This window comes from Melospiza georgiana, chromosome 8 (assembly GCF_028018845.1).
Source record: "Melospiza georgiana isolate bMelGeo1 chromosome 8, bMelGeo1.pri, whole genome shotgun sequence".
Taxonomy (NCBI): domain Eukaryota; kingdom Metazoa; phylum Chordata; class Aves; order Passeriformes; family Passerellidae; genus Melospiza; species Melospiza georgiana.
Window position 1 is genome coordinate 17,689,905 of NC_080437.1, and position 24,954 is coordinate 17,714,858.

Here is a 24,954-nt window from a genome sequence, read left to right on the forward strand (position 1 = left end):
GCCACACACACAAGCTGAGCAAAACAAGGAATGAATTCACTCCTTCCCATGGGAGGGCAGGTGTTCAGCCATCCCCAGGAGAGGCACACGCTGGACTTTGCACTACCCAAGGTAATTAGTAACTGAACAGAAAAATGAGAAACTTTTGTCTTTAGCAATTACCAACAAAACGAGGCTTTCACCAGGCAAAGATCAAAGTCAGCTTACTCATTAACAGATTTATCTGTTCCCTTAGAGGTAAGTATAATTATCTCTTGTTACTGTAAGATTCCCTTCTCTATCAGGCCAATAGAGTAATTATGATCATGAAGTGAATGAAAACTGGTTTCTGAGCTCTGAGCTGGTAGAGGGGTTTTTTTCTGTGTTATCTGTGCCATGTTAATGAGCACAACTGCAATTGTGACAGCTCCAGCTACAATTCCATGACTGCAGCTTTTAAATGACACTTAAAAGACATTTTCACAAACCAGAGCTGAAAGTTTAAAAGCTGCCTGATTCATCCAGTGCTGTGTCCAGTTCTGGGCCCCTTGCTACAAGGAGGACACTGATGTGCTAGAGAGTGTCCAGAGAAAGGTAATGAAGGTAACTGTTCTGGCAGGGGAAAGTGCAGAATGTCCCTGTGGGTGTGTGCAAGGGAAGGAGTACTTTCTGGGAAGAGAAGGGCAGTCAAGAGGCAAAGGATATTACATGTGCATTTAACCTAAGGGAGTTAGCTGTCATCATTGCATTGGGAGTTTTGAGACAGAGTCCAACCCTTAGCATGGCACTGCTGATCCATCTAAATCATGTCCCCAAGTGCCACATCCACATCTTAAATATTTCCAGGGATGGCAACTCCATCACTTTCCTGGGCAGCCTGTTCCAGTGCTTGACTTTTTTGGAGAACAAACTTCCTAATATACAATTTCAACCTTTCCTAGTGCAACCTGAGGCTATTTCCTCTTGTCCTATTGCCTGTTACTTGGGAAAAGGGACCAACACCTTGTTACAACCTCCTTTCACAAAGCTGTAGAGTGGTAAGTTCCCCCTTCTCCAGGCTAAACACACTCAGCCCCCTCAGTCACTCCAAAACTTCTGCTCCAGACTCTGCAGCAGCTTTGCAGCTCCCTACACCTGCTCCAAATGGGCAACTCAGCTGCACAGGCTGACCAGCAGCCAATACAGAAGTAATGTCTGCACCAGAAAGATTTTGGCTGTTCTAGGCTCATTGCTTTTTGGTTTCTGTTTTGTGTGTGGGTGTTTTTCTGCTGTTTTGTGGGGTTAGTTTGTTTTTCTTTAAATGTATGACATTGGCTAATGTGCTAAATAAGTAGGAAAGTGTGAATTAATGGATCAGCTTTGCTTAAGAAGCCAAAATCCAGAGTTTTAGAACAAAAGAGATATTTATTTAATAAAAATAATTCTCAGAAATTGAAAACAGAGGCTACACAAATGGCTTTAATGAAGGTACGTGTTCTCTCCCTTCCAAATAAAACTATAATTGACACCATAATTAAACAAAAACAACTAAAAAACAGGGGGGTTTAGGACTTCCACAGGAAGATTTTTTTAACAAATTTGCCAGTTTATACCACTGAGTACAAGAACTAGCTGCAAATGTGAAACATGCTCTTTTTCTTTATGAAAGCCTACTAAAGCTACCACTATCACCTGCATTATAGTCTAGAACATGTTAAAATTCACTGGAAGAAGACAAGGGATTTGAACAAGGCCTTAAGGAAGGTCAGCATCAAGGACCAGGAAGCATAAGCGACATCTCTGGAAGATCTGAAGGACTACTTAGAGGCCACATTTGCATATTAAAACACACATTCTGCATTGGACTCTGATGACTCTTCTAGGACTTTGAAGACACCCATTTTTTCCTTTTTCATTGTTTCAGAGGCCTTCATTTGATCTAAGATTAAAACAAATCAAAGGTCAACAATAAGAGGTGTAGTAGAAAACAGATTTGGAAAACAAGTTGAAAAAACCATTTTGCAGAATTGGAGAAAAAGCTGATAAAACCATTTTACTCCTTCATCAACAGTTGGCTACTAGAAGTTTGTATTCAAAAATAATTTTTCAGCTGTATGCTTCTAGGAAAAAATTCCAACATCTCTGGCTAAATGTGAATGGAGAAAAGCAGTTCTAAAAGCTGCCTCAATTAGTTTCATTTTCCTGAAAAAAAATACCCAGAAAACCTTCTCAGTGAAATTACCAGGAGAAACATAAAATTACAGCTCTGATAAGTAATATTCTTTCCAAAAATTCAAGGACCTGCAAACTTGTCTTCCTGGAAATTGCAATCATTTTGTTGCCCTTCCAGTGAATAATATGCTAATGAAAAAGTATTATATTTATGATAAAATTTAATTTTTATTAAATTTAATAATTATGGCTTACCAGGGTGGGAGCTGGAATTTTGCTTTCTAAAGCACTAACTGCAGTTAGCTATAGCAAAAATTCAGTATATGATGCCAGACTAATGTCTTTCTATTATTATTTTTTGACAACTCTATTATATTAACTTTGATTTGCATAGCAAAGAAGAAAAAGAAAAGCAACCATGATAAATAAGTTGCACACTAACAAAACAAGATAAACAGCACCTTCTTCAACTTGGAAAGAGAAATCAGATTGTTTCACAGTCTGAACTTGTAAAGATATAGATCTTATTACCCATTCATCAAGAATAATTTTCTGTATTATCAGCCAGCTAACTGAAATAAGTAGTTTTACATAACAGTGCCTAATTTTATTCTAAATTAACCAAAATATAGCAAAAGTTTCCTAAAGCAAATTAATTTTACACAAACTACACACAGCATACTTATTAAAGGCTGAAATTTTTACTTCTAAATTCTGTAGTGACTGGGGTTTTTTTTCCATATCTATGCTTGGAGTCTTGTTCTGCTAAAGATGTTGAGGGAAACAAGGCATACTAAATCTACTAATCATACAGAAGCATTTCAGATCTATGGACTGGACAATAATTTTTACACTCAGGCAAGTTAAGAGTTTTTTTCAATGACATCTTGGCCTGATCAAGAACAGGAATTTGCAGAAAACCTCAAAAAAGAGTTGTGGTTTGGTTGGGGTGTTTTGCTAAATAGCCAATCCACTAATAAGCCATGGGAACTCTCAAAAGCATGATTTCTTTCTTCCAAATGTTAGACTTGACTTCTTTCCCCAAAAAATGTTAGACAATGTTAGATAAATGTATTTTGAATTATGATAGCATCAAAGTACATTTTTTAAGCTTGCTGGAATAAATCTTTTCTGAGAATAATTTCTATTTTGATCAATTACCAATTATAGCAACTGTCCTTGAAAGCTGCTTTGCAGAACACATCCTAATCTATGCTTGTCATTCACAGTATGCTCAGGGCACAGCATGCCTGGATGTGGCTTTCTGGAATACTTTTGTCTAAGTTCTGTTATTTCTTCTCCAGCAAACCATATTGAAAATGTCAACAAAGGGACTAAAGGGTCCTTTGTCAATGGACAACACAGCTGTACAGAAAAGAAGCTATGGCAGCTTTCTACATACAAAGAACTCTTACACAATATGAATTTACTGCTAAAGAGAATAAAGAAAACATGGAAACTCAGACTTACCAATAAGATCACTTCTATCCAAAAGTAACTCTAGATCTTTATCACTGATTACTTTTTCTTTAGATCCTTTAACCTCCCTGTTAAAAAGAAATAATCTCTCAGTTTTCCTGTGTAGCAGAATCCCTAGGACATTCTTTCCTCCATAAAGATCCACATACCACTTCATAAGACAAGAGAGCTCTTGACAGCTGCTTGCAAGTTACAAATTACAAACTCACAGTCCAAGAAATTATGAAATCTGCATACCTCTCATAGTCTCTGGATTTCAGTAATTCTAACAATTCCTGAGGGTCCAGGCAGCTTTTTGACTGTGCTAGACCAGATTTGCCACCTTTAAACTGATCTGTAGAAAGAATAAATTTTAAGAAAGCACACAGAGATTAGAACAAATTACTGTTGAATATCAAAACCAATGCTAGGCTTCACTGTTTTAGTCCTCATGTAAACACACCTTACACTAACAGACTCAGAGGTACATGAAGGTTTGCATGCAGCCTTTCACCTTTTATAATGTGTATGAATGTAGACATATATGTAGTATGCAGAAGGACTGACTGAAACACCAATTCAACATGCCCACATGAACACACAGAGCAAAAAAAAGTCATTAGTTCTACTTACAGTAAAGAGATTGTAAATAAAGTTATATGGTGGATGCTGAAGTTTGTTCCCTTTGTACTGTAAGCTGGTTAAAACAAAGCAAGTTGTATTAACCACAAGATAGGAAATAAGTGAAAGATGTGGTTTGCAGAGAGAACAGCCTCAGTTTAATGAAACAGACAAAGTAATACCCTTGACACAGACTGCTTGCTTGAGACTATGCTAACACCTATTTACAGCAAATCTCGATGTCAGTCCAACTGTAAAAAACTTTATAAGATTATTACCTAACCAAAGCTGAGCATGAAATCAAGCTCAGTCTTACACATTTCAAGGAGACTGGCAAGACTTGCTGTTCTGTGCCAAGTTTCCTCAGTTTTTATCAACATATGTATCCATTTTATTAATGTGTCTTCACTGATTCCTTTCATCACACTTATGTTCCTTTCTGTATCTTTTTGGCTTCAGAAATCCTCCCCACGTATTTTCCCATCTCCCTTTAAGAACTCTGAGTTTATCTGTGAAGTGCAAATCAGTCCCAGAGCAGTCTGAGCTATAGGATTCTCTCCCCATTAACATCCACAGCACTGACAGACAGACTCCAGGTCCTTTCATGCATTATGAGTATTGCTGGCTCTCCCTTTTAGCTTTCAGAGTTTCACAAACCACATGGTATTAAATCAGTGCCATACAAGTTTCAAGTGGCCATGATGGCAAGAAAAATACAGTTTCCCAAACAAGTTTTTTCAATGCAACAGAAGCACAAGATGGAAAGAAAAAAAAAAATTGATGTTTTGTAACAAAAGCCAGATCTAAAGCTCCAGTATTTGTACTGTATATACCCTACATAGTTAGTTTTGTGATTTTCCTTCCTCGTTTGCTTCTCTTAAGTTCCAACACTTTTTAAATATTCACAATAACAGGATCCATAACATTAGCTTGACATTTACACAATGAATCCAAAGGTTCCTGAAGTGACACCCCTACCTGCAAGATGTACATATGATACACCAATAGATGCCAAGATAAATATTGAACTTATTGCAAAACTGAAGGCATTGACACTTATCTTCCTTCCAGTACAAGTAGTCCCAGTCTCCAGGGCTGCTTTAGTACATGGCAGTCATCTGTTATAGCTCATTCTGTGTTCTTTTTGCTGCCTGGGTTTTAACTTCAGTTTGGACCATTATCAAATCATTTAAAAAAAACCAAACCAAACCAAGCAAGTATACCTGTCAACAACATGCCTATAAAGAGGCAGCCCTGGCAGTCACACCAAGACAGCAGTGCAAAAAGATTACAGAGAAAAAGGCTAGTGCTAGGATAAAGTAATTATCAAAGATAACATCATCCAGAACCAGAGGCAAACCACAGCTTAGGCTGGACTCTGCAGTAGAAAGAGGTGTGGCCTTTTGCCCCTTTATGCTCTCACGAAAAGGCTTTGCTCCCCCTCCGTATGATAATACAAGAATGATGAGAAGTTTTTAGCCTCCTCTGAAGTTTGATATAAAACTAGTTATTGCTCAGCAGCCAAGTTATAAGAATTGCAATTCTTCAAGTGAGCTTAATGTTTGGAAATTGCTTATATATAAGGAGCTTCAGTCCAAATGCCACAAACAGAATAAGCTACAGAAGCAAAGCAGGATTCCTATAGGATCTGTACAAGAAAAACTCATCCCCAAAAGGGACACTTCAAAGCAATCACATTCTAAAGACTTCTTTGAGTATGACAAGCCATATAATCAAGAACATCACAAGAATCACCATTGCTCTGTACACAAACCCAAGGACTATTGTTCTATTTAGCACTGACCAGCTGTTCAAAGAGGACTGGACTTCAGTGGTTATAACACACTGGACAGAGGCAAACAGGATACTGAAATTTGTTACAGCTTGAGATTTAAAGAAGGAACACATATTGACATGAAGTCCTAAGAGAAAGACACTAACTTTTATGGATAATCAGCTTCTCCAGCTTCCTCTTGGCAGCAGCTCTCTCCACAATCTTCTGGTCAATAGTATTTGCTGTCACAAGACGATAAACAACTACTGGCTTTGTCTGGCCAATTCTGTGACATCTGTCTTGGGCCTGCAGGTCTGACTGGGGGTTCTGAGCAGATAAAGAAATAAATCAGTAACAATTTAGTTATGTCATTATCCTTTTTTTTAAAGGACATACCACATGCAAATGGGGAGCTCAGAGTGAGGGCAGAAGCAGAAGAGACATGGTATAATACAACTCTACCACTCTTACTCTTAAGCTTATCCATGACAAGCTCTGCTGCTACAGCTGCACAGGCAGAGAAACCCAACCAGCTTGGACTGCACTGCTGTATACTACTACAACTTCTGCACCACGTGCTGTAGTTTTCTACAGATGGACATGGTTAATATGACAGACTTAGATGATAATTTTATTTGTAGGTTTGTGTTGGGTTTCTTTGTTAGAGGATAAGAAATGGTATTTAAAAAGTTTTCAGTAATTTCTGAAGCGGATATTAGCAGCACTGTCTACTAAAATAAAGTGAAGATACAGAGGTCCTCAATCATTTCCTTCCAACCTCTCTTCTTCCCAGTCTCCAGATTTACAGGAGCAGCAGAATCCTACCTAGCTAAAACACACATGGCAAATCACAGACGAAATTCGTGGAGCTGGTACTAACATGGCAGCTGTTGTAAACAGGAAACACATAAAAAGGTCCACCTACAGTGAAATGTAAGTAATAAAAAGAAGGAAATGTATTGACAACACAAAAAACCCTCCTGTTTTTGGTAACTCAGGGGCAAACTCAGAAACCAACTCTAATGTTGTATTCAGTAACCCAGGACTTTTAAAATGAGGCTGTATTATTTCACAAACAAAATGTTTGCATATACTAACATGCTACTATTGCCTTCATGTAACACTTCATTAAAGTTATAGAAATGGTTTATACCATAATGGGTTAGTAAATGATTATCAAAAGCAGCAAAAGAAAGCATTTTTGACACCTATCACTAGGTTAACAATCTGTCACCATACCCAGTCACTGTCATAGATGATAACTGTGTCTGCCGCAGTTAAGTTAATGCCCAGGCCTCCAGCTCTTGTGCTCACTAAGAACAGGAAGACTTCAGGGTCAGTATTAAATCGATGCATCTGGAAGAGATTTCATCTATTAAAAAAAGTAGATGGACCAAACATAACACAGCTAATGGTTAATGAGACCTGTTTAAAAAGATGATCACAGAAAATACAACACAAGCTGTCAGAGGCTTTAAGAAGCACTGCATTTTAGGCATATTTCAAGGTAATGCTTGGCAGCACACTTTACTGCTTCAGTATTTCTGAGGCGCAGATACTAAGGCAGAAGAGAGTTTTCAGCATGGAGGTGTTTTGCCTATTAAAGGCACTCCCAGTGTCACAGCAAAAGCACAATTTGCTAATGTGCTCACAGAGCATGCCCATGTACTTACATTTTCTTCTCTCTCTGAGTAGGACATAGAGCCATCCAATCGACTGAATTTGAAGTTTCTCAGGTAACAGTAATCCATCAAAATGTCAAGCATCATAGTCATTTGTGAGAACAACAAGACCTACAAAACCAGAAAGATTCCTTAATAACAGTTTTTGTTCCTAAGGAGATGACTGTATCTCATCCCTGCAATAATCTTCAGCTTTACCTTATGTCCTCTCTTTTTAAGTTCTGGGAGCATTCGGTCCAAGAGTAGAAACTTGCCTGAATTCTTTACTAGATCTTCATCAACCTTGGAACAGGGAAGAAAGGATCATATATTAGAAGGGAAGGAGACCAATGGCTTCCCCAACTCAGAAGCATCAACAAAAGCTCTCTGAAATCTCACTGAAACAAGTGTGCACCATTTTCTTAACTAAAAGCTACACTATTGGAAATAATGTTAATTTAAGCAAATAACATTGAATCACTTAAATCATAATGAAACTAAATTGAACTCCAACATTTCATATGCCCAAATAATTATTTTTTAAAACTTATTGGTTTTCACCCCATTTCTGGAAGGAGCAATTCTCATGCTGTTGATTTTCCCTCATGGCATAGTGCTGCTATTCTTTTCCAGTTTGTAATTAAGACACAAGGCTTCCCCCTGCTGGACACAGAGAGGCACTGCTGAACAAGTTATTACCAACCAAGGGCTAAAAGTTTTCACACTGCTCCTTAAACCCCTGTTCAAGAGAGCTTGCTAAATCTAATTCTCACCGTAGGCTAAGGGCAGGGAAATAGAAACTTCTAAGGTCTGAAACATACAGCAGCCACTGTGGTAATTAGGAATACATCCTCCTGAGCACTGTGGTAATTAGGAATACTAACTCCTGTGGGTGGTGTCAGCTGTCAAACAGTCGCCATTTTCAACACACTAATTTTCCCTCACCTCCCTGACTGGAGAATCTGCTTTTTTTGCACTGACTTTACATTGACACACTTCAACAGCATACCCTGGAGTACAGCAGGGTCTGTTATCACTCACCAAATAGGAATCATGACTACACATACCTATATCTACAATTAGAATGTGCAAGCAACTTCCAGCTCTTTAAAATTCTTTCAGTTCAAATTATTTCATACTTTCCTGTATTTCCATCTGCTTTGTGTAGATTAAACTACCACCTGGTCTCTGTGATATAACTTGGATTTCTTCCCTTTTGAGGAAGGATGCTGTATTCTCTGAGCAGATGACTGTTATATTTGGTACAGTTCTTCAACAACTCACACTTAAATGTTACCACTGCACCTCCTGCAGCGTGTACAATTTACCTCATGAACAGCTCACCAAGGTTAGCATTTGTTTTGAAAAATAACCGTAGTGAGGAAACCTTGAGGCAGCCCCTAAAGCACCCAGAGTCAATGGAAGCCAGCAACTCTTTGAATAACTCTCCACCAGAGGAAGAGCAGTGTCACAATGAAGAACACCACGGCAGCACTGTGCAAAGGTTGAATGGGCACAGCAGCTGAACAGGTCCCTGCTACTGCTGCTACAGGAAGTTTCAAATAATGATTCAGTATACTGCAGGAATTCAATAGCAGGCATTTGCCAAATACATTGAAAAGGTCATTCTTTACTGCCATCAGCTCCCAGTCTATTGCTTTTTAATGCCTGGAACAAATTTTCTCCAATGCTTTTAAAATGTGTACCTTGAATTGCTGTGTCGCAGGATCCAAAGGATACTCAATAAGATAGGGGTGATTACAACACTTCCTCAATAACATCATAATATTTTGCAGTTTAAGGTTCACCTCAGAATCCATGGGAATGCTCACTTCTACCACTGGCCTTGAAAAGACACAACATCTTATTAGTATGAAAAGTGTCCCCTAATAATGCTACAAATATATGAGAGAAAAAAACCCTATAACAAAATCAAGCAATGGAGTCACATGCTGTGACGTGCTCAAAATCCCTTGTAGTCTGTGAAGCTATTACCAGAAAAAACGTTTTAGAGTGCCACACTTGGCAACAAAGGCATAACTGTTTGCCATTATTGATTTAAAATATAAAAGAGCAGTCAGTAGTAATTAGGAGCAGAATTTGACTTGTGCAAGTCACCCAGCAGAAAAGGGAACTTCAGAAGCAAGCCCTCACCAGACCACAGGGTCAGATTTCCTGGGGAGCAATACCCAAGATGTTCCAGAATCAGCTGTCCGCCTGTCCTATTTTGGCTACATTGCAGAAATCACAATGAATACAGCTGTTTAGCTCTTCTACATGCAACTACTGTCTCCAATATAAGGGATCCAGGCATACCATAAATCTAACACAAACATAGATTTAATCGTCTGTTCTCACAGGCTACATCAAACTAGAATAAAAATCTAGCAAAATAAACACTTTTCAACCTGAGGATTCTCCTTATGCCAAGGGACTTTCAACCAATTTAGAGCCACCAACAGAAGGAAAAGTGGAGGATATTTGGAGTGACACTGTTTGTCTTTCCAAGCAAATGCTATGCATGACAGGGCCCTTCTCTCCTGTGGACGGCTGAACACCTGCCTGCCCATGAGAAGCAGTGAATTAATTCCTTGTTTTGCTTGCATGTGCAGCTTTTGCCTTTCCTACTAAACTATCTTTATCTTAAACCACATGTTTTCCAGCTTTTACCCTTCTGATAAGAGTTGTGAGTGAGCAGCTGTGTGGTGCTTGGCTGCTGCGTTGGGTTAAACCACAATAGTGTCCTGAAGTTAACTGTAACTCCAATGAGCCAGTGAGTGATGGTACAATAATCACTGCTATCATGGCTCAGTGAATACCAGGTAAAATCAAAGAAACAAACCATAAAGCTACAAGGATTGTGAATCACTAAATGCCATTCTTGCTGATCGATTACAGTAAGCAAAGCACTCACTGGAAGCAAACTAAGAGGGAAACAGTACAAGAAGAAATAAAAATCATTAAAGACAGGCACCTCTCTTTTTCTACTTCCTCCTGCATTTTGCTGATTAATTTTTCCAAGTCATCAGGTGAACCATTATGTTCTTCACAATAATCAACCACTTTCCGACTACGGCGTTTTGGTCGGCCTGTAGGGCTCAACTCAACGACTTCTTCCTGTGGGAGATGAGAACATTGCATCAAAAGCAGCCAGCTTCAGAATCAAAGGCCTGTGCTGATCCAAGAATTTGCAAAACTGAAAAGAGGCCTCAGTGATGTGCATCATGCAACACTTTTTTACACTCAGCAGCTTAAATCTTGGCTATGGAGAATATGCAGCCAAATTTTAAAGGTCTACAACTGTAGATTTTGAAAGTTTCTGTTTGATTTTAGAAAGCTACATTCATGCCTTACTGATTCTAAGCTGAAACTGTCAACTCTATGAAAACACTGCTCTTTTCCTCCCAAGCTACAAGTAATCAAGACCATATTTACACTTATATTGCTTTAGTTCTGTGCCACAGGCCTATCACAGTAGCTGCCACTATTGAAACAGATAACAAATAGACCAGACTAAAAATTTAAGAACAAAAGCAGGTTTAGTTACAATGGTAATGAAGCAGAACAATATGGTTTTGCATGTGAACTATGACAAGCAATCAGTGCTAACATCCTTCTCAGCAGCTACCTCATTATTCCCAAACAGTTTCCTAATGGTGCGATTGACAATGGCAGTATAGAAAGTCTCCTGCTTCTTTGCCAGCGGCGCATACACCACAACTTCTCGTTTAGGAGGGACCTCGAGAGCAACATCTGATTTCAGCCTTCTCAGTAAGAAGGGTGTCAGAATCTGAAATGGTGAGCAGATGCTACAATTACTCAAAGCTGTCAACACAGCTAGTTTAAAACAAAGAAAACAAGACAACCACAGAAGCAGGCCTACTGATGTAACACTATTTTGCCAATTTAAAGCAAGAGAGCTAATTTGCAAATATATTTAGGTTTTTAATATGTATGCCTACTCAACATTTTCATGCACAAGCTGGCACTAACGTGTTGAAACACACCCCTTAACATTTAAAAAATTCTGAAGTGCTTAGTAGGGTTGCAATAGTAACTATGTTACAGGCCTTTCTTACAAATTCCAGTAAGTAAAAGCAATCTTAATACACAACTGCTCATTTTGTTTACTATATTTGTTAAATCAAGTTTTTCTGAAAATGCCCAAAACCTTTAACCAAAATAAATAAATAGTCATCAACAATTATACATAGAAGATTCAGTTTAGATCCTTCACCAACAGCTTATAATGGAAAAAAATGATAGGTCTGTAAGCATTTACTTCCACACACTCTCTTAAAAAAGAGCTTTAAGTGTAAATTTGAAGACAGTCATATTATATGACTAGTTTGTCAAAAGGTATTCTGCTCAACACCTACAAGTTACATAAGTTCCCTCAAAGTTATCTTTCAACAAAATAAATACACTGATTAAATATCTTGGTGAATTGAAGTCTATAACTGCAATTAAGTTTGACTAAACTCAATACAGTTCCAAGAATAAAAATGAGTGGCTATGAAAGAGATACATTGTTCCTTTAGCATTTGTAAGTACTGCAAAGACTGAAAAGAACCCTACAAGTCTCAGGAAGTCCAGAAGTGCCACAATAAAAACCTCAACTAAAATTCAGCATCACAAACAAGATTTTGACACACTTCAGGACACAAATGGTCAATGTTACAACTATATCATAAAAAATACAAAATGAAGGATAAATAAAAACCTGATGCAGCATATGTAAGATGTTTTGCTCCCTTTCTTTAGCAATAATATCTTCAGCAGTTTCTGTAATGCTGGTAATATCAAACCAGGATTCAAAGCTATAAAAACAAAGCAAGGGTAAAAATAGCTTACTAAAATAATTAAGATTAATAGCTACAAAGTATCTACTCTTCTCTTATCCTGTGATTAAAAAAAAATAAAGCACTCACATCCATCATTAATAGAAGGTGTATCAAAAGGAATTTCTGAAATATACCTGTCAATTCAGAAGCTTGACGTTTTATGTGATGTGTAAAAATACTTGTAATATTTGGAATATCCATTGTCATCTATTATATTCCATCTAGGTCATAGCTTTTTCCAAAAATTAGTCAAAACATTTTCCTGGCAGCGCTCTTCTACCTGGCCCCCTACTGCTGCAGAGAAGGATTTGTGGGTCCTGTGTCTGCCAGCCTCAGACAGCTTCATCCAACACCTTGGAGAATCTCCAAAAAGCAGCGCCAGGCATTTGTGATAAAACAAACATCTCTCACCACAGATGTTTATGTCTTAGCTCACAGCTGACCTTCCACTATCTAGGGAGACAACAATTAATACCTTCCTTTCTGAAACAACTAAGTGTGAGGCAAGACACATTTCAAAGCCTTTGCCACCAAATAATCATATACTGGAATACAACTACACCATAAAGCAACTCTTCACATGCTGATAAGTTTAATTATTAAAGAGTCATAATAATACTCAAACAGAACAAACAGAAATAGTTTCCACCATCAGACTGTAACTTACCTTTTCAAATCATCAAACACATCTGGCAATAGGAAGTTAAGCAATGACCAAAGCTCTGCCAAGTTGTTCTGCAGGGGAGTGCCAGTCAACAGGAGTTTATTGTCTGCGTTAAATCGTTTCAATTCTCTGATAAGGCGGCAGTTCATATTTTTAATCCTGTGACCTTCATCTACTATGAGATACTTCCAGTAGCAGTTCTATGAAAAGAAAAGGTATTTCAGTAAATTTTAGGTCTATTCCATCAAAAGAGGTGTAAGATTAATTAAGAAGCACTAATGAGACTGTTGGTACTGCCTGTTACAAAGGTTCTATTTACTGTTTTTCACTTTGTCAGACTAATAGAGCTGAACCCAAACAGATAATGCAACACACCTGCTTCATGTGACTGCCTTTTAGAAAGTTTAGGTGATTAAAACAAAACTTCTACAAGAAACTCATCTTGCTGAAACAACCACTGTCATGTTAACCACAACATTTATACACTAAGTATAGTTCTTGCTCTAAACATCCTTAATCATCACCTACAGGAAGGTAACACAAAGAGCAGGTATGCTGTATCTGCTTTTAGAATAATGTTCTGTTTGAAGAACTTTAGCATTAAATTGCAGAGCTACTACTACCAAGGAAACAGAAGTGAATGCCAATATACATGCTACAGTATGAAACTTATTGTACAGGCAGCATGTGGGGCTTTTTCTGTGTTCAAAAGCACTGCTATCAGTACTGAGGCACACACAGTCCTGGGGCTAAGAGAACTTGGGTACCTGCAGGGCACTTCTGTCTCGCATTGCTATTTCAAAGGAAGTAATGACCACAGGGTAGATTTGCAGTGATCCTTGTCTGCCGCGGATTTTACGAATCAGTTTGCGACGCTCCTGCTGAGCTCCGTGATAGAGCATTAGTGGAATCTGTAAAAAAAGAGATTACAAGTCAGGACTATAATGCCCATTTTAAGCTAATGGGAGAACAATAGAAATAGTAAGATCTCTTATAAGATAGCTGTAAATACATAGCAAGTCACAGCACAGTTTGTAGCAACCACATAAACAACTACAACTAAAATGATTTTTTATGGAGAGAAAGCTTCAAGGCTTTTTAGAATAGATTAGAATAGATTAGAATAGAAATGAAACAATAAGGGAGAAGAAAAGAAGAGAAATCTTAATTTCTTTTACCTCTGGAGTAAATCTCTTGAATTCAGACATCCAATTTGGAAGAGTAGACAAAGGACCACATACTAAGAATGGACCAGGGACCCCTCGCTCCACCATCAGCGCTATTGTTGCAATGCACTGGATTGTCTTCCCCAGCCCCATTTCATCAGCTAAAATGCCATTTATACCATTTTCCCAAAGCATCTGCATATGAAAAAAAAAAAGTAAATGCAAAATAATCAACACACATTTGAAAAAACAAAGATCTTTAGGAATGTAACATCTGTGAAAACGCTGTACTAGGCCCATTTTATATTACAGATGAAGATGATTCTCTTATAAAAATAAATACCAGCATCTTGTAAATGCTGGATATTCTCATGTAAATGTATGCACTCCTAGCCAGCTAAGTGCCTGACCAGGGCACAAAAACCAGAACAGTATTGAAGGAAAGTACATAATTTAGTGTTGCACCAGAAGGCACTTTAACTGCAAGTACAGCTCGCATTACTCAAGGCTGTACTCATCCCAGCCTCAAAACTTCACTTAGCTCTGCTTTCCAAAAGACCAAATGACTGTGCTGACATTTCAGTGGTATCTATTCAAGCAGCTTCTGCAGGCATGGAGCTCCTGTAGCTACCTCACCACAAGAAAAAGGTGCACTTCCTGGCCAACACAGCCACCTGCTCCAGCCAAAGTTCTTTGTGCAGACACTGCCTACTCTGACAAAGAGCAGAGCAACCTCTCACAAAAAACCAGAAAGACACAGAATTGCTCTTTGGCCATTCTCTACTATTCAATAAAGATACATAAAAAGGTTATTATAACTGACAGCCCAACCAAGGAAACTGGTTTTCCCTTCAGAAGAGGCCTGTCTTCACAAGGCACTTTCCAGTAACAGAAATGAGCAAGTTTAGTGGCACTCACTTGAGTCTAAGCCTGTTGAAACAGACTGTGTATGCGTGTAGGGAGAAAAAACAGAAAGAAAAAATCTAAGAAAAATATGAGATCAGTAGCAGAACTAAAATGTTTTGATTCTTATGAATTTTTAAATTTGGCTTGCATGCTGAAACAGGTAGAAGCTAAAAATGTCTGTGTGTCATTTTGATGGCAAATTCCTATCGTTTTTTATTTCAGAAGCTAAAGACATAACATTTTTAACACTCTGTGCTAATATTACTAGTTAAGACTCCAGGATACAGAGAATGAAAATTCATCTGTGTCAAACCTGCAAAGGTATCAGGTCTTTGAATACCTTTGGGCTAGGTATTGAAGCCCTTGAGAGAAACAAATTAGGCTGTTCCTCAGTAGCATGTGTAGTCCTGCTTTCACAAAATCTTTGTAAGGAGAGGTTGAGTTGAACAAGAAAAGAGATGGAAAAAGGGATGATGGAGAACACCAGCCAGAAAATCTATAAAGAAAGGCTTAGAAAAACCAATGTCCTTCCCACACTGAAACATTTAATTTGCTGGTTGACAACTTTTTCATAACACCAGATTCTTGTACCATGAAAGACCATAACTCTCTCCTCTTCACCTTCCCTGTACCAACTATGACCATAGACTTCTAATGTCTTCCCCTCCACACCAGTTTCCAATCAGCATCAATTCTGATCAAATTCAATTGCATCCATACCCTTAGCCACTCCATGCCTTCCACTTGGTACCACCTCATTACACCACCAGTAAAAATCTTTGGCTGCTGAAAAGGCACTGGCTGTCCGTTAAACTTTCGCACTGGATCAAGAAATTGCTTGGCACTGTGTCGTACAGCTTGACACAACCTGTCCTTAATGACACTGTTTGAGTCTACATTTTTCTGCATGTCTTCTGGATGCAGGTTGTCAGCAGAGCTTTCATCCTGTAAAGGAAGGTCAAGGAACATGTGACAAGTGCAACGCACATCAAAGCCTGCTAAGACATACTTCTTCCCAATTAACAGCAGCCCTAATGTGCAGTGAAGTACCTCAGTCTCTGACACAAAGCTTAGAGTCAACTGTCAACTCAAGAGTAGACTTTTTTCTCCTTTAGAATTTAAGAGCAGTGACAGCTACTGAAGCTATTTGGCTTATAATTTTCTACTCATAACAGTAAACAGACTTAAAACCTTCCTCACAGAGGCCAACATTCAATGCAGCAATTTCTCTTCTGTAAGCAGTAGGGCTTTCCTTTCAGTAAGCTGTTCTAAGGTTAGGAAGAATTCACATCGTACATGCAGCTCTGGAACTACAGATGCAAATGAGACCTCCCCTATTATCTCCACACTTGACTGCTTAAAAATTACTGGTTTAAAGTCTTAAACACCAACACACAAATATTTTCTATTAACTTCCTATTTCCTTTATTTCTGAAGCTACTAGCAATCCATGAAGTATAAATACCTTCAAACTCAGTTTTTTAAAAAACAAATTTAAAGTTTCCACCTTGGATTTCTGAAATAAGTATTTAAGTGCATTCATTTATACCACCTATCTAAACTTAAATTCAGGACTTCAATAACTAGCAAAGTTGTTTATTTACAAGTTTAGGGATACACTACAAAATATAAAAAGCCTTCCCTTCCTTTGGGCTTAGCACTCTTAAACTGCAATAATATGTGTCAACATACCTGATTTTCCACTTTACTTTTTTTTGCCACTGATAATATTTCCTGGAAACAAACGGGAAAAAAAAACATGCTTATGTGCTTTTCAACCTTAAAGGCTACTGTAATTTGTATTTCATGTAATCTCTTCATTTATCTTTCAATCTGGATATACCTTAAAAATCTGTATATACCTTAACATCCAAAATCATTAATCATACAAGTGACTCTAAAACAAGACCACACACCAGGTAATACATTTCAATTAGGTAGCTTTCAATACATTCAAAGGGTAGCTGAAAATTCAATTGGAAACATACACTCTTCACAGCTTGCCTCCCCTAAAGACTTGAAAAAACAAAAGAGTATCCAAACTCTACAGCTGTGACAACACTGCTTGTTACATACATCTTAGCTCACAGACTACTGATGGCTGATAATACCTGGTAGCAATGTGTGAGAATGGAGTGCTCTAAAATACAGATGTCACAGAAATTGACCCACCCATTAAAAGTGCTACAAAAATCCAGACAACCTATTTATAGTTAGGGCATACCTCTTTGGACATAATTTCTGATATGTTGTATGTCCCATCTTCTCTTCCTCTCTTCTTTTTTGCACCTGTAAGATAATATTTGAATTTATACAATGCATCAAGCATTAAGGAAATCAAACCCACCAGCACTGAAAAAAGGCAAAGCCTAATACATTACCCGATTTCTCCTCTTTGCCATCAACTGAGTTTTGACCCTAGAAAATAACCATAGAAAGAGGTTCACTATCTTATGCATCTCTAACTATCATGACACAGACAAAAAGGTGTAATCAGGTGTAACTACCTCTGAAAGCTTCTTGAAACATTTCTACAACTAAACATTTTCAAAAACACAGCAAAAGAAAAAAATTCCTGCTTATTTTTTCTTGTTAGTTATTCACTATTTTGGCTGAACAAAGCAATCATTGCAAAAAGAAAAAACTCCTTAAAGACAAACTGAAACAATTTTCTCTAATAATAACTAGTCAAAAACATCCTCTAAAAATGACTGTCAGGGTATACAATTTTTAAGCACTTTCAAACAATCTTACTACAGTTAAAATAAATATGACATATTAGATAGATCCTGCAAGTCAAATACTGGACAATCAAACTTATTTTACTTACCTTGGTCAAAACAAACATTGTAATTTCTCACACTTTTATTTATAAAGTTGCATAAAGCTACTTAATCTTACCTTGGCAGATTTTAACATCATCTCTCTCTTTTTTTCTAACTTCTCTTTCCTCCTCTGTTCCTAAACAAAATAAAAACCACACATGCAATTCTTACCTTTCCGTAACACCCACAAGAGTAGTACCCACTACAGAAGCAATAGATTACATTGCTAATTCCAAGTTCCATGTAGTCTGTAGACTTTGTTTTTGCAACCCCACTAAGTTTGTTCTGGTGTAGCTTAAAACAATAAAGCAAAATTTGGACAATAAAGTGCCACTGCTCTAAACTGCTTGTCAGTAAATACTTTAAACACTTAAATACAGTAATTTAGAAAGATTTTAGCAAAAATATTCCTAACTGAAAACTCCTGAAGATTAAATCTACTGCAGTAAGTTTTCCATTTATCCAACTTACACATATTACATATTCACTGCAAAACAGACAGCAATGTAAGTAGCCTAGAATGCCTTTAACAAAGTGCTCTCATGTCTTGAAGAACTTAAGATTTTCATTCCATCTACTATTTTTGCTTGCTGAAGTAAAAGCAAAAGGATCCTGAAGAAAGAGTAGAAGACCTTGGTATTTATCAGATGGAGCAAGATTTAGTACTGAAATACACATTCTAGCAATAAAATAACCATGAATTCAAGCTGACAGTTCAACTAGAGAAGTATTTTGAGGAGGAGGTTCCTGCAGTCTATCAGTGTCCCTTCACAGAAAATGTTGTTCTTAATCTTTTCCTGCTTTTCCCTCTCTTTCTTTTCCCTCAAGCATAAACGTACAGTTTAACTGTACATCCATAAACATACAGTTAAAAAAGTCAAGACCAAGCTAGGTATGAACTCAGCAGCCCATGGACTAAAGAAAAAGAAGACACTTAACACTGTTTTATGGAAACTCTGGTTTGGGAACAATATGGCCTCAGGTCACTGTAATTTACCCACTTGTTTGAGGGAGGCCTAAGTTAGCATCTTGAGGTACATCTTATTCTCAGCTTTCAGTCAACGACACAAACAGGCTACTCACCTTCCTACTTGTCAGTTCTTTGCACCTTCTATCCTCCCTCCACGCTTTCTAGCTCCCTTCAACTTCAGTTTTTATTTGAAATACTTACTCTGCTTTCTTTGCACTCAGGCCAAAAGAACTGTAAAGGCATCAATGCCACCTTTACACTGTGACTTGAAATTATAATTCATGTTCTTCCATATCTGATTCATCTTTTAATTTAGAGAACAAATTCTGAACACTAGATAAAAAGTATAATGTCATTCCTGTGCACTAGGTTCCAGTAGATTTTAATGCTACTAATGCAATCTTAAAAACATTTTTACTTCAAACAGTTGGACGGAAAAAACCCCCACAGAAACAGCACCTTAAGAATCCCTACTGCAAACAAGAACACACCTACCTCTAGCTGCTGCTGTTCCATTTTGGTTAACAAGAATTTGGAATAGATGTTGCTTTTCTCAAGCAAATGTTGAAGCCTCTTATAGCGCATTTCACTCGATTCCCTTTCCCAAGAAGTGCGAGCCTGGCCAACAAAGACACGTCAAGCATTTACAGATACAGTTGTGATTACACTGAAGAACCGTTGCTTGTTTAAAAGCATTGCTTGTTTAAAAGCATTATATCTCACACACAGACCCATTTCCTTTCAGCCATCACACTCTGATTTGTGACTGTATGGACTCTCACATAGCTATGAAGTGCTGTAGGGTAGAAGTAACTCAGGGTTGCATTCACTTGCACATCCCCCATGCACACCCCTGCTGTAGCAGCACATGGCATTCAAGGACTCAGATGCCTCAACTCCAACACAAAAATTAAATCTCAGTTTATTTGTAGTCTGCAACATTTTTGAGGAAAGAAACCCTACCTGGCAAATTTCAGCACAGCTTCCCTAGTATTATTCTATCCCTTCATGTACATTTAATCCAAGTTAGTTTCTCATGAAGAACAAGATACAGACAGCTACAAAACTATCACATGGTTTTACAGGGCTCGAGTCAATTGCCAATAACTATTGGCAAACAGTAACTATTCTACTCACTTTGCTTACAAAATCCACACCTGCTTTTCAAAGTAACTGCTGCTGAATTAGTCAGGGCTGTGCATTTACAAGTTTGCAAATTACTCTTTAAAACTCGCATCAAGACATCCCCAAAAAGTAAAAAACATTCACCCTTCTGCATTTATCTAACATTGCCTGCAAAACCGAGATACCAAAGAGGTCACTGAGTCATTTAGTTTGGAAAAGACCCAAGACGATGGAGTCCAGGCATTAACCAGCACTGCCAAGTTACCACTAAACCACTACACTGAGGTGCCTTGGAAGTGCACATCTCTGCGCTTTTTGAGTGCTGCTTCCACCGCTCCCCCAGGCAGTGTCTCTGTGCTTCATCACCCCTCCAGTGAAGAAAATTTTGCACGAATGTTCCATCTAAACTTCCCTTGGCTCAACTTGAGGATGCTTGCTCTTGTCTATTGCTTGTTACCTTGAAGAAGAGACAGATCGCCCCAGCTGTTTACAGTACTTGTGGAGTGAAAAGTTTTAAATTAGCATCTCCAAGAGAAACTCAGAGCACAAGATGCAGAGCTTTACAAGATGCTTATCTATGTCACTGCCTTCAAAAGAAACACAGGGGGAAGGGCACGTTAAGACACAGAAAAACAAGGGATTCTTCTGAAACGAAATACACTAATAGGCAAGGAAATGGGATATTTCCTGAACCATGGGACAAACTGTGAGACACTGAAAAGGTGGAGAATGTCTGTGCCCCCAGAAATCAAAACTTGATTTTCTCCAAGTAATTCCAATCAGGTAGCAATCACCATGTTCTTTTAAGAGAGGAATATCTATTCCCACAATTTCTCTAGGGGAGGAGATTGCATTCTCAAGATTTTCTTTGCTTCTGCTCTCCCCAGTCCAGGTTTTTACCTTCTGATGACAGGTACCTGAGCTCAGAAAGATGAACTCTTAATGGCAATGCCAAGAGAGTATAATTTAAACTAACCTGCTTTTTCAGTAAACTATTGCTCACTTTTTATTGGAGTGAACAAAGCATTCTTATTTGGTCAAACTGAAGGAGTGCTTCCTCGACCAACTTCAAAAATTTCAAGCAGAAAAAAGAAAACTCAAAGATGAACAGCACTTTAATGACATCTCTGTGCCTTTTGACCCAAGCCCTAAAGCCTTATGACCGTGGGTTTTCTAACCCCTTTTTGATTGAGAAGGTCAAAACCTTGCCACTCTTGGTCACCACGCTACATTCACACATATTTGCACAGTGGTATTTCACCATTAACCCTCAAAAAGAACTGACAACTCCTTTGCTGAACTGCTGTACAGATCACCTGGCAGGGGGTTAGCCGAAGTGACAAGCACAGGAAACACAGAAGCTGCCCCCAGTAAGCCTGTGGTAACTGCAGGAGTGAATCCCTTGGTCTGACTGGCCTCTGACTGTACAGGGAAAAGGTGATAAAGCACACGGGACAATGGAGCTAGAGGCACCTTCTTGCTAGAGGCAAGTCCTGTGCATTCTCAAGAAATGGAGAATACAAAAAAACCACATTACAGCATTGTTACAGAAGTGGTTCTTGTGAAAGAAATTAAAATTTTAAGTCTTTTTCTCAATAGTTCCTGTGCAATGAGAAAATTTGCTCTACAAGGGTTTCCTCTTTACCTTCAAGAAGTATTACCTTCAAAATTTTAGTTCCTAGTCTAATCAAGGAATACCTGACGTTCCAACATGCTACATCATCATTTACAGTTTGCAACACAGAATATTCCAAGACTTCTGGGAAAATCGATATTCTTTTCTAACTACAGTATCACAAAATAATGCATCATCAAAACATACCTTTATAAAACCTAACTTGTCTTAGAGTAAGGAAAAAAAGAGTAATCAAAATTAGTTCCAGGCCTTAAAGACTGACATTTTTCAGGTCCTTAGAATAATGTGTCAATGTAAGATAGGGAAAAAAGCCCATCACCTCATTTCTCTATTATATAGTTTCTTGAACAACTCGAAATTTCTAAGGTCTCTTACAACCCAAACCATTCTGTGACTCCTTAGAATACAATTCCCCAAAAAGCATTCAAGAGAACGGTTCCTTCAAGCTTCTATCTCCTTATGTCTGAAAGGCAACACAAATTATCATCAGAATACCACATAAGAGATCAGCACAAGTATAGAAGCACCATGCTGTCACTCCTAAACAGACCGGTTAGTTTCAACTAGTGTTTAACATTAGCGCTTGAAAACATTCTCAGCAAGAGGGAAGCGAAGCGCAGTAATGATGACATCCCTTGCGGTGGGAGGCACCGTTTCCCGAAGCAGTCTGTATTTCCTGTCGCACAGGCAAACCAAGGTACACAAACCAAGCACGGCCTCCCGGTTTGCTCACATGTACGGCTCTCCCGGCAGCGATGCCAGGTCACAGGCAGCCCCCGCTCAGCCGTCTGCGGGGAAGAGCAGGAGTGCAGGGACCGGCATAAACCCGGTCCTTGTTAGCTGGGCTTTCTCAGCTGGAATACTTCATCAGCTCTGCATAAACTATACCTGCTACTGAACCAAACACGTAACTGGAAAGGATCTGCAGAACTCTACTTAAGCCGCTTGGCTGGCGAGCTTGTATTAACCAAAGCGGGAAAGAAGTGTTATGTACACTTTGAGAAACAAAATCAGAAAAGTTTTGTCTTTAATGTTTCAGACAGAAATTCAAAAGAATGCGACTTACTATCCTTTTAAAAATCAGCTCACTTTACAGGCACTATACCTCACATTTTTACACTCAGAAGGACAGAAGCAAAGACGTAATCTTTCCACCTCAAATTTCAATGCATATAAAATGCAGAAGGGTTCTCCCTAAGACCAAGAGTTTCCCGCTAGCCTTTAAAAACAAGATGAAAAATAAGCCCACGGTGGATGATCAAAAGGCGCTTTACACCACAGCAGGGCCTTTATCAGCTCCTCACGTTTGTTTGTTTTGAAACCGAAGGAGCTGCACGGCCCCGGCTCCCCGGCACACCCCGCAGCCCGCGGGGACCCCTGCCGCCCCTCACCTTCTCCAGCATCTCCCGCTCCTGCTCCAGCCCCGCCGCCTCCAGCTGCTCCTCTTCCTTCAGCATGGCCGGGGTGATCACCACCGCCTCCGCCTGCTCCCCCATCTCGGCTCCCAGCGGTTCTGCAACGAGCGCACGGTCACTCACGGTCACCCCCGGCCGTGCGCCCGGCCGCCCCTCACCGCTGCCGCTGCCCGAGTTGCCGGCGGGCATTGCCCGGCCGCGGCCCCGCTCCCGCGCGCGCCGCCTCACCGCACGCCTCGCGAGAACAAAAAACCGCGCGCTGCCCAAGCCGCGCGAGAGGCGGCGCCGTTCTCGCGAGGCCGCCCGCCGGGCCCGCGTGAGGCCGTCTCGGGCGCTGGCAGGCTCCGGGGCGGGCGTGGCGGGGCCCGGGCACGGGCGGGCAGGGCCGGAGGGGCACGGGCGGGCAGGGCCGTTCCCCTTGGAATGGGCTGCCAAGGGAGCCGGGGGAGTAACCCTCCCTGCAGGTGTTTGTGGGAAGACTGGATGTGGCACATGGTGCCACGCTCTAGCTGCCGGGGCGGACCCGATGATGCCAGGGTACTTCCCCAGCCGGAGGAAGTCTGTGGTTCTGTCCCGCTGCCCTCCGCGGTGCCCGTGGCTGCAGCGGCGGCGGGACAGCGGGACACGGCGGGGGCCGCCCGGCCCCGGCCTCCCCTGGGCGCTGCTGGCTGTGCCGCGAGAGGGCGGCGGAGCGCCGGCATCCGCGCGGGAGCGCACGTACCCCGCCGGCGGGAAACCCAAAGCAGGCTCTGCGTTACAATAAATATTTCCAGTGTTCGGAGCACAGACGCTTTCGCTCCACGTAAATAACACACAAGCTGTCAAAATAACAGGGCTTATCGCTTCAGATGCTATGCTGGTAATCGTCTACGCCTATTTGTCAAACTAATCGCTATTTTAAACTTGCTGCACGCACACGGCGGCCAGCACCGGCAGACCTGGAAAGGGGGAGGAAAAAAGAAGCAAAGAAAGGCAAACTAGTCCAGGAATAACTGAGGTGGATGACATTCTTCTCATTCCCAAAGCCTGACAGGCTGATTCTGGATAATGTGGTTTATGGAAAAGTGATTCTGTTCTCCAAGCCATAGTTCAGAGGTTAACTGGAGATGGTTCTGCATCCATTTTAGGGAATGTTAGCAGGGACTAATGTTTTTGATCCCAAATAAAGTTATTTTATAGGCATGGTGGCAATCAAATGTGCTTTTTTCACTTGCAAATATTCCTAGGACATCGCAGTGAATAAACAAAAAAAAAAAAAAAAAAACCCACCTTATTTTCTATGGCACCTGTCGTTCTGTAAAACCTAAAGTGCTTTCAAAACTATAACATTAAAGTAGAAAAATCAACTAAATGACCACTGAAAGGCATCCAAGCTGGAATAGGATGGTGGATGCCGTGGTTCTCAACACTTCCTGTTGAAGGCAGGAAGCAGGGATGAGGATGCCACTAGAACTTAAGGAGCACTTTGGAAAATTGCAAAAATTTTATCTGAGAAATTAATGACAACACCTTTACTACTTAAAAAAAACAAACAAACAAACAAAAAAAAATTAAATCTTTCCTTCCCAGAAATTGTTATCCAAAGATCCAAAGAGAATAAACCTCTCAGTAAAATACCTAATAGAATACAAATGTTCCATCTCACTCCTGTGTCCCTACACGTTATTTTGTAACATCATTCAAACCATTTTTAGAATTGTGAGACACACGTACTCCACCTTACCTCAGATTATCACTTAAATGAGATAGCTTTGTTTCA

The 24,954-nt window shown here is 39.6% G+C and overlaps 1 protein-coding gene across 2 annotated transcripts; it reads right to left on the reverse strand.

Moving 5' to 3' along the window:
- Window positions 1-1,419: 1,419 nt before the first annotated feature.
- On the reverse strand, window positions 1,420-23,317 carry HELLS (helicase, lymphoid specific). 2 transcript variants are annotated; one of them, XM_058029544.1, is made up of 21 exons: window positions 23,172-23,317; window positions 19,515-19,637; window positions 18,126-18,185; window positions 17,606-17,642; window positions 17,449-17,513; window positions 16,917-16,958; window positions 15,945-16,169; window positions 14,331-14,513; window positions 13,920-14,063; window positions 13,156-13,352; window positions 12,368-12,464; window positions 11,273-11,434; window positions 10,619-10,761; window positions 9,351-9,489; window positions 7,864-7,947; window positions 7,657-7,776; window positions 7,223-7,339; window positions 6,151-6,310; window positions 3,847-3,943; window positions 3,601-3,677; window positions 1,420-1,897 (listed from the first exon to the last, which is right to left on the reverse strand). In XM_058029544.1, the coding sequence occupies exons 1-21, from the start codon at window positions 23,274-23,276 to the stop codon at window positions 1,800-1,802; spliced, it is 2,475 nt and encodes an 824-aa protein (XP_057885527.1). In that variant the 5' UTR covers window positions 23,277-23,317; the 3' UTR covers window positions 1,420-1,799. The 2 variants fall into 2 exon arrangements, with proteins under 2 accessions (XP_057885527.1, XP_057885528.1); XM_058029545.1 differs by lacking the exons at window positions 1,420-1,897; window positions 3,601-3,677 and adding an exon at window positions 4,222-4,285 and having other exon boundaries at window positions 3,856-3,943.
- Window positions 23,318-24,954: the final 1,637 nt, after the last annotated feature.